The following is a 24,013-nucleotide window of genomic DNA, read 5'->3' on the forward strand; positions in this document are numbered from 1 at the left end:
TGACTGTGAGCAAACACTATAAAAAAAAACCAGGAGTATGGAAGTGAAAAACCAAATGATGTTGAAATTGACTTCAACTATAACTGCACACCAAATCATTTCAATCAACTTTGTTTCAAAATGCCACAACTTTCCAAATTTATATCAGCAACCCTGAATTTTCAAGTTGTGCCGTGACGTAATACGCAAGCAACTTTTCCCTTTTACCACTTAAGTGTCAACCGCAATCTGGGCTGCTATATGTAACAGGATCCTACCACACTGAACACTTCGATACCCGTGTGCTTAACTCTTTTCTAGAGAAACAAATCAAGCGGCAAGAAAGCGACTTGTTCACACTGGTCAAGGTGTCTTTTCTTAGGACGGTTTTAGTATTTAAACTTGCCTAGAAGCTTTGCTAATGATGAGAAAACGACTTGTTAAAAGTCACATAAATATGATCTGCTCTTTTATTTAGGGACAAGAAGATAAAAGGTGACTAGTTTAAACTATTTATAGCCCAATAGTATTGGTTAGCTTGAGGAGGAGCTCGATTCCTTAAATCTCACTGAGCTGCCTTGTTATGGCGAAAAGATGGATATCTCACCACGAAGGCGAGACGGCGACTTTGGGACATCTTGTGACGCTTTGAGTGCATTATTTCATTCCTGGGATTTCGTTCCACATGGTGATCATCATTATCTCAGTGATAAGCATACTACAAGGGCAAGAACCGCAATTTTTCAATATCTTTAGATGAAATCATAATAGCTGTTTCCATAATTTCCTTCTGGAAAAAAATATCACGCTTATTCATATCCCTCTTGTTTTATGGGATTTAAATTTTCTCCCTCTCTCGATTCTTCAATCACTGAGTGAAATCGTCGGGCTCTTGAATATTATCATCTCCGTGGGAGGACGGGTCGCTTGTCCAGCTTCTTGCCGTATATCTCCTTGACAATGTTGTTCTTGTACGAGGCCCATGTCCTCGCCTCCTCCATTACTCCACGGGTGAAGTCCACCGACGGGTAGTCTACGGCCTGGGATGTATAGAGACAGACGAGACAGCATTGAAAACAGTGTCATGCGTCTTTGATCAGACGAGTCAAGAATTTCATCGGTGATGTCATATCGATATATCGATGGTCGCACGTTATTCATGAAGACACCATTGCAGCCTCTGTATTTCATTGATTCTTGACAAAATGATATCGTTGCTGTAAGTTAGAGAGTTTTTGTTTTTGTTTTCGTAATGGAATCCAACCAAAATCTGTTGTAATGTTTAGCAAGAGTAGTTAATCATATTTGATATATGATTAAAGCCGTGACATAATGATAATGGAATCATTTGTTCCATAATGTCGGCCTTGATCTCCATCACAGTTTTTCAACAAAAACAAAAGAAAATATGGTATGCAAACTTTTGTAAAAGTAGTTATTGAAGAAAAAAAAAGTTTTGGTCCTGCCGTCGAGAAGAAAGAGAGAGAGAGAAAAAAAAGGAACAAAGTGAAGCATATATGTCCCAGCACTGTATACTGGTACGATGTTTCATCAGCTCTTGAGAGGTTTGGTGCAAAAAGTAAAAGTTCAGTATGATTTTTTACCATCTTGCTGGCCATCTTGAGTGTAGTTGATGTTACGTCACTTGCAAAGAGTCTCTTGGAGACCAGGATGATGTCAGCTCCGTCGCTGATGAGGCTCAGTTTGGCCTCGGGCTGGGTGCCCGGGAGGAGCGACTCGATGCCCTGGTCATTGCAACGAAAACCATTTTGGCTTCAATTAATGAATTCGGTTGTAAGTCAACGGCGTAGCCAGGATTTCACCTTAGGGGGGGCGGTTAGTCTGCGAGGGAGCGAAGCGACCGAGCCCGAGCGAGCGGAGCGAGCGAGGGGGGGGGGGGGGGGGGGGAGGGTGTGGGAGGGGGGTGTCCCCCCTCCCACGGTAAGAACTTTTTGCATTTTGATGTTGTAAATGGTGCAATTTGATGCATGTTTTTGCGCGTTATATCGACGTGAAACAGTCCCACTTGTTTAAGGTAGCAGTTTATTTTGATGTAGATTATTATTGAACAATTTGCCTATAGAATGCTATCAGTTAAATACACTTCTTGTATTAACTCTTTTCACTGAATATCATGAACGCGACTGAACCCGAGAGAGCGGAGCGAGTGAAGGGGGAGGGGAGGGTGTGGGAGGGGGTGTCCCCCTTCCCACGGTGAGAACCTTTTGCATTTTGATGTTGCAAATGGTGCAATTTGATGCATGTTTTTGCGTGTTTTAACGAGTTGAAACAGTCCCACTTGTTTAAGGTTGCAGTATATTTTGATGTAGATTATCATTGAACAATTTGCCTATAATATGGTATAATTTAAATACACTTCTTGTATTACTTCTTTTCACTGAATATCATGAACGCGACTGAACCCGAGCGAGCGTAGCGAGCGAGGGGGGAGGGGAGGGTGTGGGAGGGGGTGTCCCCCTCCCACGGTGAGAACTTTTTGCATTTTGATGTTGCAAATGGTGCAATTAGATGCATGTTTTTGCGCGTTTTATCGACGTGAAACAGTCCCACTTGTTTAAGGTAGCATTATATTTTAGTGTAGATTATTATTGAACAATTTGCCTATAAAATGGTATACGTTAAATACACTTCTTGTATTAATTCTTTTCACTGAATATCATGAACGCGACTGAACCCGAGCGAGTGGAGCGAGTGAAGGGGGAGGGGAGGGTGTGGGAGGGGGGTATCCCCCCTCCCACGGTGAGAACTTTTTGCATTTTGATGTTGCAAATGGTGCAATTTGATGCATGTTTTTGCGTGTTTTAACGAGTTGAAACAGTCCCACTTGTTTAAGGTTGCAGTATATTTTGATGTATATTATTATTGAACAATTTGCCTATATAATGGTATAATTTAAATACACTTCTTGTATCAATTCTTTTCACTGAATATCATGAACGCGACTGAACCCGAGCGAGCAGAGCGAGCGAGGGGGGAGGGGAGGGGGTGTCCCCCCTCCCACGGTGAGAACTTTTTGCATTTCGATGTTGCAAATGGTGCAATTTGATGCATGTTTTTGCGCGTTTTATCGACGTGAAACAGTCCCACTTGTTTAAGGTTGCAGTATATTTTGATGTAGATTATCATTGAACAATATGCCTATAAAATGCTATCATTTAAATACGCTTCTTGTGTTACTTCTTTTTCACTGAATATCATGAACGCGACTGAACCCGAGAGAGCGGAGAGAGCGAGGGGGGAGGGGAGGGTGTGGGAGGGGGTGTACCCCCTCCCACGGTGAGAACTTTTTGCATTTTGATGTTGCAAATGGTGCAATTTGATGCATGTTTTTGCGTGTTTTAACGTGATGAAACAGTCCCACTTGTTGAAAGTTGCAGTATAATTTAGTGTATATTATTATTGAACAATTTGCCTATAAAATGGCATCATTTAGATAATCTTCTTGTATTAATATTCTTACACTGAATATTATGAATACCGTCTGTTCAGCAGTCAAACAGAAAAAGCATGCACACGAGGGTGTAGATAGGGGCATATCCCCTCCCACACGAAGGTGATTTTGCGTTTTCAGACCTGAAATTCAGCGATCTGTTGCAAATTTTTGGTGCAATACTTTTTCATCGAAGTGATAAAATCACGGAATTTAGCTCTTATTCCGAATGTGCACCATCTGTGTGTATGTATAAAGTCTAGTGAGGTATATAGAGGAAGGGGGATTCCTCCTCCCGCTCGCGGAGCTTTTGCGTTTTTAGAATTGAAATAAAGCGATCTGGGTATATCCACAGTCTATACTTCTATGCATGGTGGAAGGGGGGGGGCGGGGGAGCAGGGAGAAGGCGTGGGCGAGTGTTAAAACTGATTGGGGGAGGGGGCTGAGGGAGGAAAGGTTCGATTAAAAGGGGAAATTCCCCTTATACATGACAGGAACCTTGAGTTTTTGGAATGTAAGTGATAAGTCTTGTGCACTCAGAATTATTCATAATTTTTTGTAAATCTAAAAAGTGTACTAAGCTAGGGAAAGGGGCACAGAGGGGGAGGGTTTGGGAGGGGGTATCCCCCTCCCAAGCACGAGAGATTTTGCATATTTTGAATTGAAATTCAACGATCTGGTGCACACTTTGAGTGAAATATTCAAAAAATATCTTATTTGATGAAAGGTTGCAAAGGAGACCCGCTTCATGTGCATGCATATACAGTATACACGCATTTTTTTTTTCCGCCTCCCAAATCCCCGGTCCAAATCTTAGGGGGGGGGGGGGGGGCGATCGCCCCCATCGCCCCCCCCCCCCCCTGGCTACGCCAGTGTTGTAAGTACATATCATCAATGACCCACTGCTGACAGAATTTCATGTATACTGCTTTTATCTAGTTTACATTTTGATAATTATGTTCAAAGCACGTGAAATTCACCTCAGATTAAATCAATCGGTTTGACATGTTATACTTGTAATTAGCGATCTAGCTTGTCGGAGGTTTAATCTGTGACTATATACCGTAGAAGATCTATCAAAAATGAAAAAAAAATGATATTTCTTCAGAGTTCTCACTGCTTGTTGCTTCCAATTTGTCCTTGTCCGAACTTGAATCCATCTTGCATTTGACTTCTCCATAAAATCTGTAAACACTGCTGCGCATATTACTCTCACTCTGTCTGCTAATACCTGCATATCAATTTATCTATTCAAAAATACATCAAATCATTAATCAATCAATAGATTTAATGTATGTTTTATTTATCATCAAAGCAACCATATTAAATGATACTCACAAAGGCCATTCCAGTCTTCAAGATGGCTAGTTGTGCGAATGTTGTTTTCACCTTGCTGGGAGGGGCGGTCTGAACGGGATCCTTGACTTCCTGGGGTGAAATAGCAACCAAATAGGCCTATATAATCATAAGTGTGACGTTGTCTTGCGCCGAGTATAGCCATTAACGCATTACTGCCAGAAAAGTAGTGACATAGATAGATTCCAATCCATTTTCCTCATCTCATCTGCCACAGTTATCATGTCATGATAATGATTATCCATACAAATAACATATAATATATGTTTTTATTTGTAATCATTTTGACCGATATTGTTCACCTATAGATAATCCATTGTATACAAACAGGCAAAATTGGTGGGGAACAATCCTGTTAATGTTATCTACTCACAAAACACACACACACACACACACACACACACACACACACACACAAAGATGGACAGCAGAAATGTAAAAATGAAATATATAAAAAAAACGAAGAAAGAAAGAAACCTGGGGACCGTTGCATTAAAGTTACTCTTATGGTAACTTTGCCATCCAATGGTAACTTCCATGAAATTCTTGATTTTGATTGGCTGTTGAGTATTGTTGCCATGGTAGCTACCATTGGATGGCAAAGTTACCATAATAGAACATTAAGGATATGATGAAATCAAAAGACAGACCTCTTTCTGTGACAGTGCGTTTGCTGTGGCCGTCACTCTCTTCCATGTTCTGATGAGTGCCGATGGGTCCCGCTTCGCTACGTGGACGAGGAGGAATTAAATGAATGAGACTGTCAGAACAGATTTACTTGCACAGAATAATATGATAGCTGACATCGATAACGCATATTTTTCTCAATGTCCACGCTCTACGTTTAGGCTCTACATAAAATCATGTCCACAGTTCACATTGTAGTCAGAGATTGAGCGCATATACAAGTAAAGTTCCGAGTAGTGAATTTGATATTTACCTGCGATTCTTTTTTTTAAAGATACGATCATGTACTTCCAGAAGTCCATGATGGATCTACTGGTATCAGACAAATATTTTTCGTTGCAACATGTCTGACAGATTAAACTAAGCGTAAAGTCCCTAAAATTAATGCGTTCCTGGGAGAACGCCGATTCAAGATACTCCTTACGAGAAATACTATCATATTATATAGGTATCAATGTCCACCAGCCATGCAGCATCAAATGTTACTGAACAAGACACATGAAAAATCCGTAGGAATCAAAAGTTATACTCATAGCTACCTTTACTTCTGCAGTACATAATTATGATTGTCTTAGAAAAATCACAGTTGCGTTATTGGCGAAACGTCTTCCTATATAATAACGGTTACGCGTAAGATCGCCTTTGTATCTTGTGTGCTGTATAAAGGTTTACAGTTTGATACTTAGTGCACCTTCATGGCGCTTTAATGAGGGTTACCGTAGTGAAGATACTGGTAAAAGCCATGTATGAGACATACGTTCTGGTTCTTTCTTCTTGGTTGTGATCAGTTTGTCATCCTTCAGGAGGAATTTGGAGGGCTCTTGAAAAGTCAGCTTCAGAGACATCTTTCTCTCCTTGGCGTACTCTGCGTCCGCATCCTATACAAACACACAGACAAAGCAAAACACACTGATCGTGTTTAACGATGGATGATCTGATAGGAGAGACATCCAGAAGAAATACAAACATTGCACCATAACGCACACATCAAGTTACATCCCTTACACCGGTATAGATGTTACACGATAAGTCGTAAACTTTTCTAATGTGAATGCCCATTTTATTTTCTATAATTATGTTAAGTGCATGGAAGATGCAGAAATATTGATGTTTCAAATTTTGCTTCTGGTCCACAATCTAAAAGATGAGCAAAGATTAGCCAAATTAGCCAGATTAGCAAACTCAAAACAAAGTTAGGCATCGGAAGCGGTCATACATGACTGTAAGGAAAATTTTCCAACATGTTTTCTCGCAATGAAAACCAGTATTTGTATGAGTTTCTTGCATCTATATTTTATGTATTATTTATATTGTTCCTGAAAATAACGCATACATATTACTACATCAGAATGACACGATGTAGTCAATGTACCAAGTGGCATTCACTGACAATACTGGACAAGGCAACAAAACTCGAATAAATGAAAAGCATTCTAGCTTCTCTAAGGATGTTGAGAACGTGACTGTGATTTTGAAGATTGCCTATATCATAATTATGCGGAAAGACTTGACGTGCTATGGAGGAAGGTCTTTCTATGGCAATGACCAACAACTCACTTTCAGGGACATTGCACCGGATTTGAAGATATTCTTGTCCACAGTCATGGTCTCAGGGATGGACGCCGCCGTCTTCTTGGCGACGCTCGCCCAGTTCCGCCGCTTACCTCCCGCCTTAATGGCTAGAACGGCCACTAGAACGATATCACGAAAAGATATTCGGCGATGGTATATCATATTAATAATATCGAAGCAAAAATCATTACAATTATATCACTACATGAAAATGATAGTATTATGATAACGAGTGAATGGTGATGATGAGTATATTGATGCTATCCATTGATGAGTATTACAAGAAAACATATTTCAATCAGTCAATGTTTGGATTAGATTTAGAGATGTTTTTGAGAGCTTTGGGCTTCGGAAATCCAAATTTCATTGGCATCATTCCTGCATGAAGAGTTGATAAGCTAGCCAAAACTTAATGATTCGTATTTTGATGTCCAAAGCAACAATCAGTCTAAAATGAAAGTGCATATAATATCAGTGCGTCGTAAAAACGTCAATTTAGCATCAGTGAAAGGCACATTATAGAACCGCAATGTCAAGCTGAGCTGTTGGTTTATAGTAATAAATTCTGTTTTCAACAAATTTTGCAACCAGGAAAATGTTTTTAATGAATATTCTACAAAAATTTCGGGTCCGATAAATGGATCAAAATGCATGCCGTTATTACTGAGAAAACACTAAAAGTAGATTACTCAGAAACAATGACACGCGCGCTGCATAGCATTATACTAACACATCATTGTAGAATGAGAATTTTGTTAGAATGATATGATCGGATGGTGACAAGACATTATCTACTGCTCCTGCGACAATTGCGCCGGCCTTATTTTCTCCAGGGACCAAGGGATAGGGTTATGGTTATGGTTATGGTTATGGTTATGGTTATGGTTATGGTTATGGTTATGGTTATGGTTATGATAGAGTTTTATGTTAAGTTTGATATGAGGATTAGGATTAGCGTTAAGGTACTATGTTTTGGGGTAGTGTTTGGCTTGGCGTGCAGATATTTCACGAGAGCAATCGTCACAGGAGCAAATGTGATAGAACCGATCGGGATCACTTACTGCTCCGTTTGATGGCGGCGTCTTTTTTCCACGCCTCGTCGTCCATGGTGAATCTCTCGTGAAGCTGTCCCTTCTTTCCCTGTCCTTTTAGCTCCTTGATCTCCGCAACTACGCTACACTTTCCCTGATGATACGAGAAATATCATCCGTATTCATTATTGCGCACGTGTTTCCTTTCTTATGAGACGTTGCGCAGGAATCACATTGCATAGATGCAGTAAAAATACCAAATATTGAATAACAGACTCTTGATAAAAAAAAGAAGTAAAGATGAATAAGTCTTCAAAGAAATTCCGCTGTCGCGATTACTGTGCTGAAGTATTCAAGATATACAGCTGTAGAAGCTCTTCTTGAAGACGGAAAGCAAGGTCGTAACTACAATACAGTGAGAATATGATTCGCAATCATCATGTAACCAACCGTAACGAGATACTTACTCCTTTAACGACGTAAATGTATTCACTCGCCATGATGTCATTTGTGATGAGTAATCCCGGCCTAAAAACAAACAACCCAACAAAAAACAAACAAACAAAATCAAGTAGGTGTGATAGGATGTGAATTTGTATAATAACCCTTTTTTTAGTATTCGTGACTTTTGACAAAGATATACATAATCATGTGCTCAACCTGATCAACTTGTTTTGTGAGGCATTGTTAGGGGGTCTACTGTCTGATGGTCCCACGTATAATTACAGTACATAATTCAGAATGTCAGATCATGTTCCCAGTGATCATGTTGTTCCCTCGGACACGCCCTAAGTGCTGAGAACATTGACATTGTCGCCAGGACCCCCCCCCCCTTTTTTTCTTTTTTTCTTTTTTTTTTGACGCTGGGAAAGAATCAATAGGCGAAGGTCGAGAAAGCACTGACTTGTCTGCCTCATTCAATTTTATGTACTAGTAATCGAAAACCTGTCATTAGGGGGAAATCAGAGTGAATGGATTCTCACTTGAAGAACTTGGAGTATATCGACTTGGGCTGGTTTGCGATAACTTCGGGTGAGGCCGAGATGTAGATGTCGTGTTTGTTGCAGAAATCGATCAGCTCGTCTCGTTTCTGCTCCATGGGTTGCTTGATGATCTCATCGAAGTCCTGTACATTGAATAAAAGATGGTCACATAATAATAATGGAAATACATAGTATTGATTTAACAAGAGCAAAACCTATGTTCATATATTCTTCTGCGCCGCAAAAACTTCTGATATATTGATGACAGTGACATGCAAAATAAGAGCAAAGTGGATTATATTCGATGTACCTCTTGAGTATCGGCAGGCTTACCCACTTAATAAGTACATTGTAGTTTATTGTTGAACAATTTCGTCACCGTGTGACGACTACTACGTGCATGAAACATCTACAGGAATTTTTCGTATACGTGGGGATCGGTTGCATTGAATGGTAGAAATGGCATATCTTTTATGTTTATTTTATACAGTATACGGATAATATATTCATTTGGGGAAAATTGACAATAGCAAATATACACGAGAAATGAAAATCGGTAGAGAATCTTTAACGTCGAATGATTTTGAGAAATATCTTGTATGCGTGTTTTAGGGAGAGCATGCATCCATTTCTAGAAAGAAAGTCAACAAGATAAATTTGCGGACTGCTAATGGCAATAATGCACTAGATCTAAGCAGATAATGTACCAATATGTTGGTATAATCTCCAAGCCGTGATTTATCGAGTGTATTTAGTTAAAATTGACAAATGATAGAGCATTGGAACACGAATAAAAAGATTGACTCATCGAAGCGTGTAAATCATTTGAGAAGCAACTCAACTCACGTCTTGGTTAATAAGAAGGACTTCGACCTCGTCTTTGCAGACAACGCTGGCCGATCGGACGGTGTCGTGAAGGAGGCTGTACTCCTACAAAACCAAAACAAAACGAATAAAAAGAAAAAAGACATGATAGTATCTTGTTGGTCTCTCATTCGCCATACTGACTAATACATAGTTGTTTCTGCATACGTGGTTGTGATCACTTGCATCAGGTGATATTATACGGCATATTTAATCTGAAAAATAATTCGGCGCAAGCAAGATTTCATTGATGTGGATATACAACTTACCGGACTGACGCACAAGCCTCCAAAATGACTGTAATATGATATTTGAAAGTGAAGTTGCATTCTTTTCTTTTTCCTTTTTCTTTTTCTTTTTTTAAATCGATACTTCCATAAAAAACAGGGATCCCAATATTTTAGGCAGCGTTTGTGTTGGAATATATTATCACTGTGTATTTCTCATCTAGATCAAAGTTCCTTCTTGTATGTGGAGGAACACCAACGTAGTGTAATACTATACTGTATCATGAAATGTCCTCACACAGCACTCTAGAAGTGAAGGATAATATAATTTGTTTGTTTGTTTGTTTGTTTTATTTCCATCGAAGGAAGACGGCTTGATAACCCATACTTAGCTGCAATAGCTGGTCTTCCATGGGGTTTACTTCACCGGGTTAAAACCTCCTGCTCTTTGCGATGAACAAATGAAACGGAATCTTTTACATGCATGAGTTGTGACTCACAGAGGGACAGAGAATTTTGCCTCTTACTGGAGGAGATGGTATGATTATACACAAGAATGCTCAGTGGGACCTGGGAATCAAACCGTGGTCCTTTGGATCGTGAGGCAGACGCGCTACCAACTGAGCTAAGTCATAATAACTTCAAACTCGTCATCCTCATCGTCTTACCCCGAACGCCTGGCCTCCAGTCAGCTGGGTAATGGTTCGGACGAAGGGCTCGTTGTTCCGTGGGTCAATCTCTGTCTGGTTGACCAGACAGGTTCCCGAGAGGACGATGTAAAAACCGGACGCCACGTGACCTTCTTTCAGCACGATTCGACGAGGCTCAAACCTGCCCAAATGAATTTTTACAAACAAAACTGACGATTGCGTAACTTACAAGAGAACATGTCATATTCAAGACCATTTAAAAAGGAATTCTGTTTTTGTAATATTGATGACATTTGAACATGTTTGGAGTAACATGCTTCGATCGTGCTTCAATTTCTTAAACAAACTGGTAAACAGAGAGGAAAAACGCTTAAGAGTTTGATAATGTGGTATAGTTCTTTATGACATAGGTTCCTAAGACATTACTTATTCTAAAATTACTACTCATTTTACTTCATGAATTACAATGTTGCAAAATACTTTACATAAAGTTACATTAAACACTGTGTTCCCCATGGACATTTCATTTCATTTGTCATGATTACGTTTTACAGAAATATTGCCGTTAAAGGTAACATCTTGGATATGGGGAATTATTTTATAAATGATCAACAATTAATGGTTTGTTGGTATAACATAATCTATTTGTCCCTCAAGACTCACCTTTGGTATTCCATAACCTTGGCCAAAGCTAGCTGGGTTTCCTTCTGGTATTCTGAGAAGGCTTTGTTCTTCCTAAGCAGAGCCAGTACCTGCATGCGAAAAATAAAAAATCTGGAATAACTTTGTGGTGAAATGATTAATATTACTGTCGCCATGATTTCATAATCATTATTTCGTTAAACAAATACATACTGCTACTGAACGTTTTCGACGTGCACTCTTCGGAGTAGAAACCGCACGTATGAAACAGGAAGCGCGAACATAACAATATACTAGTAAGCAAAACGAGCAAACCATTCAAGCGAAACAGTGCGTACGCTGATTGGCTAAAGTAACATGAGTCAGAATCAAAAGAGTGCCAATGTGCGCACAAACTCCTTTGGCCTGCATAGAATAGGACAGCTACAGTTTCTACTCCGAAGAGTGCACGTCGAAAACGTTCAGTAGCAGTATGTATTTGTTTAACGCAATTTTGAAGTTTTGTACCACCAAGCATCTCTTTGTATAATCATTATTTGTTGATTTTATGATTGGTGAAACTATTACAATCTATAATCTTCCCTGGCTCTTTTCTATTTGTGAAATGTCTGCGAAGAGTCCATGTTTTCGCCCAAATTACTATTGAGAGGATTCATCTCAGAACTTTGCTCTAAAAGTCACGCAATGCCGTGTATAACTGACAAAGAATGTAAAAAGAAAGAAAAACAAGAGCATGAACATGTGTTTTCTTAATTCCACGTCCTAATCATGTCAGTTCGTAGACACTGATAGATCTGTGATATTCAAAGAAGAAAATCACTTAAATGGAGTATAAAGGTCCAACTGATATCATTAACCGCGATTAACTTTGACTACCATGGGGATATTCACGAGTTCTTTCACTTACCACTTCGATTTCTGGGCGTGTTCTCTCTTCTGGCCTTTGGGCCAAAATTGTTTTGAGCTTTTCCGAGCCTCTCGTCTGTAGGAATAACAAGGTAGAAAACATAATGTGAAAATTTGAGGAGGCACAGAGTCTACAACATTGTATTGTGTAGTTGAAGTCATGTTGCAGAGTATAAAGCGTTACCACCAATGACTGATCAAAGGCAAAAATACCAAAACTACTACAATATCATACAGGATAATGCGGTAGACCATACAATAAAGAAATGATTGGTCCATGAAAGCGTTCTTGGCTATCTCGGAGCTCTATATGTATACGTCCAAAAAGACTGAATTGGACGTTTCTGGAAAAGACATGTTCAAGGATGGCATGAAATATAATGCATTCTGGACTCATATTTCATTCGTCATGCACCCGTAAACGAGTAAAGTACAACTGTATCATCGATCGTAGGAGATTATAATTGCTGTCCTGGTAAATATGTGGTCACGCAGGCCCTATACATTCGCTATGTTCGGCTGAGTGTGTGGGTATGCGCATCCATACATCCTTGTGAAGATGTGTGCGTACTGGTATTTATTTTACAGTAATCATGTCCAAATGTATTACGTGTTAACTAAATCTGCAACTTACTCAGAGCTCACAAGAATGGCGACAAGCGGATCTGTGACAAAATATTTATCTTCTACAGCTTGTCACACAAGGATAGAAGGACATTTTAACATGTGTTGGTAAACTCATCTTAGCTGTTCTTATCATGCTTCCAGGGAAAAGCCAAATTGACGTCATGTGACTTGCAGTGGACATTAATCTTTTATTATCAGAGTAGACATAATCCTCGAGACCCATAAGAGGATTATCCCGATGTTTAACATGTGTCTTTATCAACCTGTACAAGTAGTGCTCACATTCAGAACGAACGTGACATAACTGACCTGACAGAACATAATAAATGACCAATTATACTCACAATGTATATACTTAATACCAACACTGCTATATGTTTGATTCGAAATAGAGCTTTTTTATAACACGTACAGTAATTTTTGTGTTTTCTGGGTTTCGTTTTGTTTGGTGTTTCTTTTTCCTTCTGTACTTGAGCCTTTTTTGCGAGTCAGGACATGTGACCTTATTTTCACCAAAGTGTCATATTTAACATTTTTGTTGTATCATGTTTTCATCACTTTACAGATTAAGATCCTACGGATAGAATACAGAAAGTCCATCGTATTGCTACGCGTATGTGTAGTTTGACAGGTTCTGCATGACTTTCTTCATTGTGACTATCGCAGTGAGAGCAGATCAGGTGATCATATACAGTCTGTATAATTTATGGAGTTTTACCACTCTGAGCTTGGAGAACATGATGAGGTCGAAGGCAAGATTCTGCTCCATGTCAGCCCGGAGGTTGAGATGCATCTCGTGTAGAGACCACTGTTTCGTCTCCTCCTCCTTCACGTAACTATGGCAACAAAGGGTAAGTCAGATCCCATGTCATTACGAATACACGTCCTGTTTCATTTTCAAGTGTAGCACTTGGTCGTGCGAAAAAGCAAACAAATCTACAAATATCATTTTGATAATTATGTTTTGCAATGCTAATTTGAATCTACATGACAGGAATTTTTATTTCAAATGTTTGTTCAATTCATTTTAAAGGACCACTCCACTGAGGATAAATTATGATCTTATACGGTTCCACTTCCGTCTCCTGTGGCTGTGGAACATACTATTCAGACACGGGAAAATGTTGTTGCTTCTTCTTCAAACGATTTCAACGATGTGATTTGTCGTATTTCATGGAGATTATCTTACACGAGTTACACGATTCGTCATGTGATAGAACACATCCTGCTTCTTACCTCTTTAAGGCAAGACATATCCCGGCTATAACGCGAACAGTCTTTAAGACCCTGCGGAGTTTGACTCTGGGCTGTGGATAGAACAAAGACAAATGTATACAGATTAGGCACGATTTATAATAACAGTTGTGCTTTATATGCACAATATATAGCGGAATAACAATTGGAGTATACTGCGTGTAGCATAGATAAACTTCACTCCATGTTAAAGTTGGTTCCATATGAATAGAATATAATCAGACAAACAGAATTGTATACAAGCGTCATCAAAATCACACGTAAATGTGAAAGCTTCGGCATTTAAAGTCTCATTTACAGTATTCCTTTATATAAGTATGACATACATTTCAGTCCGGAGACTGTTCTTCCGCAGGTCTGTGCATTTTAAGTTTCATAATGTTTTCAAGAAAACAACCAGTGCTTTAGTCGCAATCACTAGTATGACGTCGTGAAGTAAACGTCTGTCCATTTATAGTATCAACAAGTTAAGTCTACCAAGTTCTCCCTCCCCTACCCCCATAATGAAATCAAGAAGGAAAACACTTCCCCTTCTCATGAAATTGGGGTTTTGTTCACTTTAAAAGCCAATGGGTTGTATTTAATTGATTTTCGACCAGACACATGCTTTTTCATATTTTTTTGCGTACTAATAAACAAACTTTAAAAATTCTAAAGGCCCTACAATAATATTAATTGTTATGGTTTTTTTTTTTTTTACAAGTTATCAACATCAATGAGAAAATGAAGTGATAGTGTGGTTGCTATAATTAATTCAAACTATGTAACAATGGAAAGGTATTTCCAGATCAGTGACACAGTGTTCAGTGCCTTACATGCACCTTCAAGCTTAAGAGTCATCCATACGATTCCACAATATACACTCATCACACAGAAGAGGAACTACAGCAAAAGAACGTGTGGTGGTTTCGACAGCGTCTACGCATCAAATATAGATAAACAAAACAGCAACAACGACAGCAACAACATCAGCAACAACATTAACAACAACAACAGCATACATCTTCTCACACCTATGGTACGTTGGAACCAGTAACCCGATGGGGTTATTTCGTAACATTTTGTTGTTGTTGTTTTTGTTTTTTTTCATTTTAAACGGTACGGTATTGTTTTCGTCCTTTGTATAGCTTTTATGTGTACACTTCTTTGTATGATATACACCACGAATCGTACCCTGTAGATCAGAATCTATTACGGGACGCCGTTAAATGTTAACAAGATTAGACAATCTTTTCTATGATTGCCGTTACATCCCATCACGTTATCACTCCCTTAATCTGATTAACTCGGCTTAAAAGCCATCTTTGAACATATTGCTGTTCTGTTTACCGAAGATAAATAACGGGGATTAAAACCTGGGATGAGATTGGACACCACGTGACTTCAAGATTGTCTTTATTTTTGTTACGTTGTATAGTTTCTGATTGACACCCTTGCTGAGGTCTGATATATCCCTTGCGTTGATTGTGTTTTATGACGTCATGAGAATTAACTCTGTCGAGACCACCATCCCCAAAACACTGCAAGTAAATGCATTGCACTCTACACTGAGATAGCTAGTAATTTACTCTGCATCAGAATGACAGGTATCATGCGTGCGTGAACGTGATATTTTAACGGGAGTTCCCTCACTGACATGGCCTATTTTTCAAGCATTGGATTCTCGGTAGTTTATTATTTACGCTTTATTTTACCTAAATTTGTTCACAATGTTTCAGCAGGTTAGCTTTAAATACTGCGTGAAAAGTTTATCCAATTTTCTAACCTACGCAGAAATTTGCACAAATCGCGAAGGGATTCCACTCCTCTTACCTCTCTGATTAAATGAATCCTTGTCATCATAACACATCGCTTTCAGTTCATTAAATCAAGTCAACTATTTCCACAAATTGAGCGTGAATTTTCATGTATGCATTTTTACTTTCTTTTGGTAACAATACTGGATTTCTTTTCGGATAGATTGGAATATACAGAGGATCATACATTTGGATTTGATTTTCGACACTGTTTTCATATTGTATTAAGTTGTAGCATGACAATTTTTGCTCTTCGTATAAATGATGTAATTTAAGGTCTTTTTATTGTTCTTTGTCTGCCTCCTTCTCTCTTGTTTCCCTTTCTTTTCCTTATTATATCAAATTCTGCATCTTCTACTGATTCTTCTCTTCTCCCCTTTCATCTCATTAGTTTCTTCCCCCATTTCCTCGTAATTCTTGCTGTTCTGATAGATGCAGCCTAAACTCACCCCCTCTACTGGCTTATTCCCAATTTTCCAGATGATATATTCCGTTTGCAGTGCGTTTCTGCGATCGGAGGTCCTGGTGGTTGTGAGGAGATACCGACGCATTCCGTCCGCCACGTCTGTGTGTCGTGTCATCGCACGGCGGTAAAAATGATCGCTAGGCAGCGCGATCATTACAAACTATGATGTCGGACGAATCGTCAAAGATTCTGTAAACATCTCACGTAGTTGATCTCTTTGATGACTCCTCAATTCAGGATGAGTCACACAACAGTTAGAAACACAGGAAAACAGTAGATCAGCAACCTAAAAGCTCGTCTCTTTCAGTCGCATAGTTTCCTCCGGGTGTCCCTTGTCAATTCAATCAATGTCAATTCGGGCAATTCGTCTTTAAGATACGCTGGTTTCCTTTGGTCGCTGCTGAAAATTGGTATTATGTTGTTCTGAAAGTGCATGTTAGCAGAGGACTTTATACTCACTCGCGTGAGAATATATATGCCCCTAAAAGTTCTATGACAAAGGACGTACCATTTCTGCAAAGACCTCTCAATGACAACTGCAGTTGGGTTCTAATTGTAGACTGGTTAAAGAAACCGTCCTCACCAATTTGGTGAAAGCCCCATCACAAGAAGCATGTAGCAGTTCAATCATATCTTATGTCATGAATGTAGCCTACTCAACTGCCAAAACATTGCTCCGGACATTTATGCTGTCTCGATTTCAGTGTCTCGTAGCATGCAACCTCCGTCGGGTAACCGAATGAAAGAGATGTGATGGATCTTTAGCGTCCCCATGATGTTTGTTAAGAGCTGATAACACACACTAGCTGTTACGCAAGGTGAACTGCGCCAACTCCATTCCGCCATTTTACCCCCTTTAATGTAGGAAGCAGCGACCGAGCTATCGGTAAACTTACTTATGCTACCTCTACGCGTGTATGACTTGATGTATAGTAATGTTTTGGTGTACCATTATCCTTCCTTGGGCTAGGTACAAAAATGAGACCCGGCTGTTATAAATGTACTCGAAAGAGGCAGGATTTGCTTTCATGGCGAACAAAAAGAAAACAAACAAACAAACAAACAAACAAACAAACAAACAAACAACATAATCAGACATACTTCATTGTCTCTTTGTAGCCTGAAAATGAAAACGCAAACGCTGGTTCACTCTTTTCGATTGCGTTAAAAGGGATACTTTTTAATATGTTTCCTAAAATCCCTGCAACATTAAACACACACACACTTCATTCATTACACTGGTATCCACATTTTCAAACGCTTAATGCATGTTATACATCTCAACTCCACATGTCCATACTGCCTCAAACTTTGACATCATTCTCTTTTCTTTTAGTGATAGTGATTTATAAATGAACATTTACACAAGATTACAATCATACTCAGTATTTATACTTACTGATTCAGCGGGACGGTTAAAGCGACAGTTCTGAAAGTGAAAGAGAATAAAACCCAATTGATACATGACGAAATAATATTCTATCATTTTTCATAGCAACTTATATATACCATTCACGATGAAAGATGATAGAAAACTCTAGAGAAAGATATAATTGTCTTGTAAAACCTACTCTATAATTATCAGATATTGACAAACATAGTGACGAAGACACCATGATACCATACAGGGCTACCACCTCATGATATGTGTTATACATGTATCCCAACTGGTAAAACATAGCCCCCAAATTGGAGAGGATAATCTTGATTGTTAAGCCATGAAGAGGTATTTCTTTTTTTTTTTCGGGAGCCTCCCACTGGTTTTAGAACCTGAGGCGCTGGCTGATCCTCTACTCCAATACAACTAAAAACGAGGACATAATATGCATCTATAGGGCCTATATTCCTCACAGACAGCACACATCGCGAAAAGGGAAATTATCAAAATTGAACCAAAAATTAATTTCCTGTGTTATTAAAGTTGACAAACATAATGAACTAAGACAAAAATTCCAGTAATGAAGTGTAGGATTATTCCTTCATACGTTTTCAGGAAAAGAAAGAGAAAAGCCGTGAGACAAAAAAAAAAAGAGATACAAAGGATAACAATATAAGACATGTGTATCTGTTGACCGTTGTTACAAGTCTTTTTAGGTGAGTATGTATTTGTTGTAGGGCTGTGGGGATTATGATGACAAAAGGATCATTACATGGTAGTAGAAAAGCGATCGTATTGTAATCATTTCTAAATTAGCTCATCTCCCGCCGAGTGGCTTCACTTGTCATTCGGCCAAATAAACTGCTTTTCATGTTGAGTCCACTGTAAATAAATAATGATATCTCCTTGCGCTGTTCCCTTGTAATGAATCTCGTCCATCGATCTTGCGTCGCACTTAATTATTTGAGGGCGTCGCTTATTTGTTTTGTGAATCGTTGAGGGGAAAAGAAACTGTATTGATTTTTATTTCCTTTGAATCATGGAATGATATGAGCTCTATGTGTTTTGTGTCTTTCTCTTTGAATTAACATGTTGACGCATAAATTAAAAAAAAAACTTTCAAAGACTCTGTCACTCGCAAAGCGTGGGAAAACTTACACTTTGCCTTGAGTTGCATTGTTAATGTGAATGAGCAAGAGGAAAGGGGCAAAAAAAAAATAAAGAGCGTACGCTATGAACTGCAAACTTCATTTGCGTAATGAGATGAATAATTGCTTGAGGTTTTTGTCACATTCTTTCTCATGTTATCTCGTGAAATACGCAAATCACATCGACGAATGGAATCGTCCCCCATCTCCGCGCTCTACAGCCTCGCTGCCCGAAAACAAAGACCGAACTCGAAGGTATGTCGATCGGGGCCGGACGGCGAAGCTCAAAAATCAATCTCTGGAGAGGTCACTTGAGATCAATACGTGGGAATGTGAGACTGGCTTGAAAATGCGTCCGTGGCTACGGTCCGTCCCCGAGGGATTTTCTCAATAAGACCAACTTTGGCAGGTACGCAAATCAATACCGACCCATTTGTATTCTCTTCTTGATCAACCCATATCGGAGATCCTCTCTGTACAAGTTTGAATAGTTCACAAAAGCGTGCAAGAAACGAGAATGTCTTATGACGTTGTGGAAGTTTGTGATATTACGTAATAATGTAATTGTTAGGACGGGAAACATGAGAATATGAAAGGCGGCGGAGTGCATTATCAAACTGCTACCTAGAAACTTATTTCTAAACATTGTGTGATACTAGTATCAGTCTCATTTGCATAACGGTATATGGTAAAGTGGCGCAATGATATAAACACATGAACTTAACAAATTATTGTGCAGTGTGATTTTATATATTGTTACGTGTGTGGTATGACTTGTATATTTTTCTTACCTGTAATCGTTGCTTCTAAGATCTGCATAACGTTGTTTTGTACAGTGTTCACGATCATGTGTCATGTATAATGGTCTTTATGAATTCACATGTTGCCGTGAGATCAAAATGATTAGTTGTGTATAGACACCGTCTGGTGACATCACGAATTGAATTATTACGTCAGCAAATATGAGCAGAGCTTCTTTTTTTTTTTGACTGTATGTTTTCGGATTACGTTTGATCTTCGCACTGTTACAGTTGCATTTGGCAGTAATCTTAATCCCTCCCGCGCCCCGTGTCTTGTATAGTGCGTCATCACTGTTCTCTTTACAGTCTTCTTTCAATGGAAAAAGAACGCAGTTTTGGAGGAAAAGTTCCGGATGTCCACAAAAGAAACGATACGAATATTCAGTGTGCTATAAAACGAAGCTAATGACTGCGTATTCGTTGTCGGTTGTCTGTTTATAAACAAAATCAGTCAGAAGTATATGACAGACACCACAAAACATGAGTTTCAAGAATGCTATCCGGTTTGCATTAGGCGGAGATGCACTGATCTTTTTGGAGTTACATGTATGCGATAGAATAAGGAAAGTCTTTAATGAATCAATTTGCCATCGTTTCGTCACGCCTATAGGAAGCTTAAAAAGTTAATACGGACTCTTGCTCTCTCATTTCCCCTCCAATCATAAAAACCTTATTTTTTAAGTCCTTATTTTTTTCCGAATGACACACCATGAACTACCTTTCATTATCATGGCATATATCAGTAAGATTTTTACAGTAATCGTTATAAAGATATTTTTTCACTTCTGTCTTGGTTCTAAATCATAACCAATAGACATCATATATGATTTTGCTTACATATTTTCTTGTGAATTAAGCTCTTTTCATTTGTTTCGTTTTCCATCTTTTCAAATAAGCACATTTTGGAGGTAAGACGTGATAGTGCGCATCCGTTTGTGGTGAGATCATCTCTTTCCATTAATTTCCGATAAAAAAAAATAAAGAAACGCTTTCACTTCACTGATGCAAATTCACATGGCTCTCACATTTTTTTAACTCTTTGTTTATTTTAATCTCAGGCTACATCTTTCTCAATATTCGGTTCCCAAAATTGAAAAACTTCAGACTAGTAAACGATGCGTTGTCATGCTTGATATCTACACAATACAGTATATACTCATATTCAAACTTTAAAGTTTTTCATCGTCTAATGATAGTCAGTGGTGCACAATGCTTTCGTGGTACTCTAAAAGAACATTACAATAGGGATATGTATTCGGATAAAACATTAATTAGGGTGAATTTATGAGTTTTAAATTTTTATTATACATAAATAACATAGGTCTACAGATAAAGAGATATATGATAAAGAGAGACATACTTTGTATTTACTTTGAGACATTTTCTCAACAAGCATTGTAGACTTTTACTGTTCTCTATATGACAATCTGCATGTTGAAATAAATGAAAACGATGAATGACAATTGAAAATAACGAAATGTGCCTCGATTATTTTTGTTTATGTGATTACAGTTTCTTCTTTTTCTTTATTTTATGGGGGCATTAAAAACATTCAACGTTTACAAATATAATGCCGTGCAGTAAACAGCACCTGTCTTTTTATGTTTATATGAAGAAACAGTAAGATTTTTGATAATATTTTCTGCAAGTGTATACATAGCGATTATGATATGTGCGTTATTCGCGCGTTTTTAAAATAATTTTCATTGGCATACAGGAAACTGCCGAGAGGCTTGTTTCTGAAATTAATTAGCATTTGCATTTTCAAAAAGATGTTTGATGAAATCATCGGATTGATAGGTATGAGAAAGAAAGACATGACATAGGAAGAGAAAGAAGGAGAAAAGGAAAGCATATTGTATATCAAAAGGTGAAAGAGAGATGTCGTTCCTTCTTTAAAGGCTTCAGTAAAAAGTTATGTGATGTCATTACATCTTATAATCCTACCTCATACTGCATAGCTAGCCGTCTGATTCTTTCTTTCCGTGCCCTTCTACCCAAACTCTCCGTAGCGGGGGATGACGATCGTCCGCTATCCGTGGTAGCCGTGCTTCGACTCCGTGGACGATTTCCACCAAAACCAGCCGGCGACACGGCTGCCATCATGGTGACGTCGAACACGCTCGTCTTTCGTGGTCGATCTTCGACGTTTTCGTTTTCGGGCTCGACCACGACTGCAAGACCGCAGTTTTGCGAATCACTCCCCTCATCGTCGACATCCTTGGACAGATCTCCCTCCTCGTCGCCACTTTCGTGATCACGTTGTTCATTGCTAATGGCGCACATTCGTGGTGTCGACACCAATGACGGAATCCGCTTCGCTTCGGATGCTGAAGTCGATGTTTCATCTTTGGAAGCTTGGGGTCCTCCGGTCCACCCATCTTTCCTCCCTGGTGTCGGTGGCACATCCTCTGTCGGAGTCGAGCTTCCTGGCCTGGAGGGGTGAGCGCTGACTTCGGGAGTAGCTACAGCGACAATCTCTTCGACGTCGCTGTCGACCATTGAATGTTTGCGTGCTACTCCTGGCAGGGACGCGCGACTAGACTTTCGGCCGGCCGATCGGCTGGTAGCGGACCGACTTGTCCGGTTGCTGTAAGCGTTATCGCTGATGCCTCCCGCGGCCGACCGACTCCGAAGTGCACCTGGCCCGGACTTTGGCCGCCCGCTTCGGTAGCTCAGCATCTTTCTCCGTCGTTCGTTCAGGGTGGTTATGTGACCCATGGTGGAGTGGGGTCTGATCCAAGGCTTGCGATATTGGCCTATGATCCCAACTCTTTCCTCTCTCGGAACTCGAGGTCGACTTGCCGGTCTCTCTGCATCTTCGAGGTTCATCCCCCCGCTCCCATCCTGCTCGGTCTCCTCGTCAATCTTATCGACTCCTATGACGTTCCCGGTGATGTCCTCGTCGAAGAGTATGGACGACGCCGCAGAAGGAGGCCTCGAGTTCGGCCTGGAACCGCCCGGTGGGAGACGAGACAGAGACCCAGTAAATTTTATCTGCAGACCTGATTTAGCCATTTTTGGTCTTTTTAAGTAAAACTCAAGAGTATTCCTCACATGAATGTCCGACCTGACAACGCCCTTTCCATGATTGGGGCTTCCAGTGTCGTCAGCTCTGGGAATATCGCCCTAGCAACGCGTGAATCTTCTTCAACCAAACTATAGAGACTATAAAGTCCAGTATCCAGTATATCCAAGTGTCTTTAGATCAAATAATCTCCATGATCTACCTGTGAAGTTTCTCAGTAAGTTATTCATCACGAAGTCGGATGCATAAACTGGACCGTACGCAGGCACACTAGTTGAAGCGACTGCTTGGTTTGCACTAATGATCCGTCGACTTTGCTCTTAACTCACTCGACTTAATTCTCGCTGATATGCGTAGCATAAAATCGATATCTTGAAAGACAGGGGTCTTTCGTCCTTACGGGTAATACAGTCACCCCTTTCTGTTGGGTTTGATGCTCTCCATCCATGTTAGCAGGTCGTCAACGAATTACGATGTCCATGAGTCCATGTTGTCATTCCGTTTCATGTTTAACGTGAGCCCAAAACTATGACTACACCACGTTCTTAATTCACGAAAACTTAATGATTGTAAAGCGCAACACGTTGGCGTTATCTTGTTGACTTGTGTACTTTTTTTATGACCGGCGTTGGATTCAATGAGCGCACGGTTGCGTAGCAGGGCGGAAAAAGGAGAGGCCCGTGCGGTCCGTACACATCATGCTGGGGTATTGTACTTGGTTCCTCTAGCATGTCAGCACGTTTTCTTTCAACTCCATGCCGATAACTCCTAAATCCTTCATTTTCTTCATTCACTATTCTTAAAGGTAATTGATGGTACTGTGTTTAGCTAAGGGGAAAGTTGCTACTACGATGCTCTCTTCAGAGAGGGAGAGGGAGAGAGAATCAAGCGTAAAAGACCCACTTGATATTGCGGTTGAGTGGACTTTGACCAGACAGTGGTAGCGTTACAATGAATAACGGCAGGCTAAAAAAACAACAGCAACAACAACAACAAACAAACAAAAACAAAAAACAACAAATTACCAACTAATTGGAAATTCCAATTTAACTCATAACATAAGATGATAAATGTTTCCCTTTTTTTCTCTCACCCTGTTTAGTTTTCTGTTTATATCTATTAATCTATAAATTTATCAGTCAACAGTAATTATCTATGCAGCCACTGT

The 24,013-nt window shown here is 39.5% G+C and overlaps 1 protein-coding gene across 1 annotated transcript; it reads right to left on the reverse strand.

Annotated features, from left to right (window-relative positions):
• Positions 1 to 881: 881 nt before the first annotated feature.
• Positions 882 to 22,835, reverse strand: LOC139730338 (uncharacterized). Its single transcript, XM_071641206.1, has 17 exons — positions 21,765 to 22,835; positions 17,891 to 17,920; positions 14,212 to 14,282; positions 13,694 to 13,811; positions 12,350 to 12,424; positions 11,464 to 11,552; positions 10,819 to 10,981; positions 9,906 to 9,989; positions 9,060 to 9,202; positions 8,544 to 8,604; positions 8,107 to 8,230; positions 7,031 to 7,164; positions 6,231 to 6,351; positions 5,437 to 5,513; positions 4,769 to 4,858; positions 1,584 to 1,724; positions 882 to 1,019 (listed from the first exon to the last, which is right to left on the reverse strand). Exons 1-17 carry the CDS (start codon positions 22,833 to 22,835, stop codon positions 882 to 884), a joined length of 2,730 nt encoding a protein of 909 aa, XP_071497307.1.
• Positions 22,836 to 24,013: the final 1,178 nt, after the last annotated feature.

This window comes from Diadema antillarum, unplaced genomic scaffold, assembly GCF_040938485.1.
Source record: "Diadema antillarum isolate AM-2024a unplaced genomic scaffold, OU_Dant_1.0 seq00000301_RagTag, whole genome shotgun sequence".
Lineage (NCBI taxonomy): Eukaryota > Metazoa > Echinodermata > Echinoidea > Diadematoida > Diadematidae > Diadema > Diadema antillarum.

What these genes read in the sequence shown, in the direction of transcription:
- LOC139730338 (XM_071641206.1), bottom strand. Translation starts at nt 22,835, where the DNA reads ATGGCTAAATCAGGTCTGCAGATAAAATTTACTGGGTCTCTGTCTCGT. An exon ending in ATATACTCCAAGTTCTTCAA is followed by an intron (nt 8,605 to 9,059) that starts GTGAGAATCCAT and finishes GTTTGTTTTTAG; the next exon opens with GCCGGGATTACTCATCACAA. An exon ending in CAAGAAGAAAGAACCAGAAC is followed by an intron (nt 5,514 to 6,230) that starts GTATGTCTCATA and finishes TCGTCCACGTAG; the next exon opens with CGAAGCGGGACCCATCGGCA.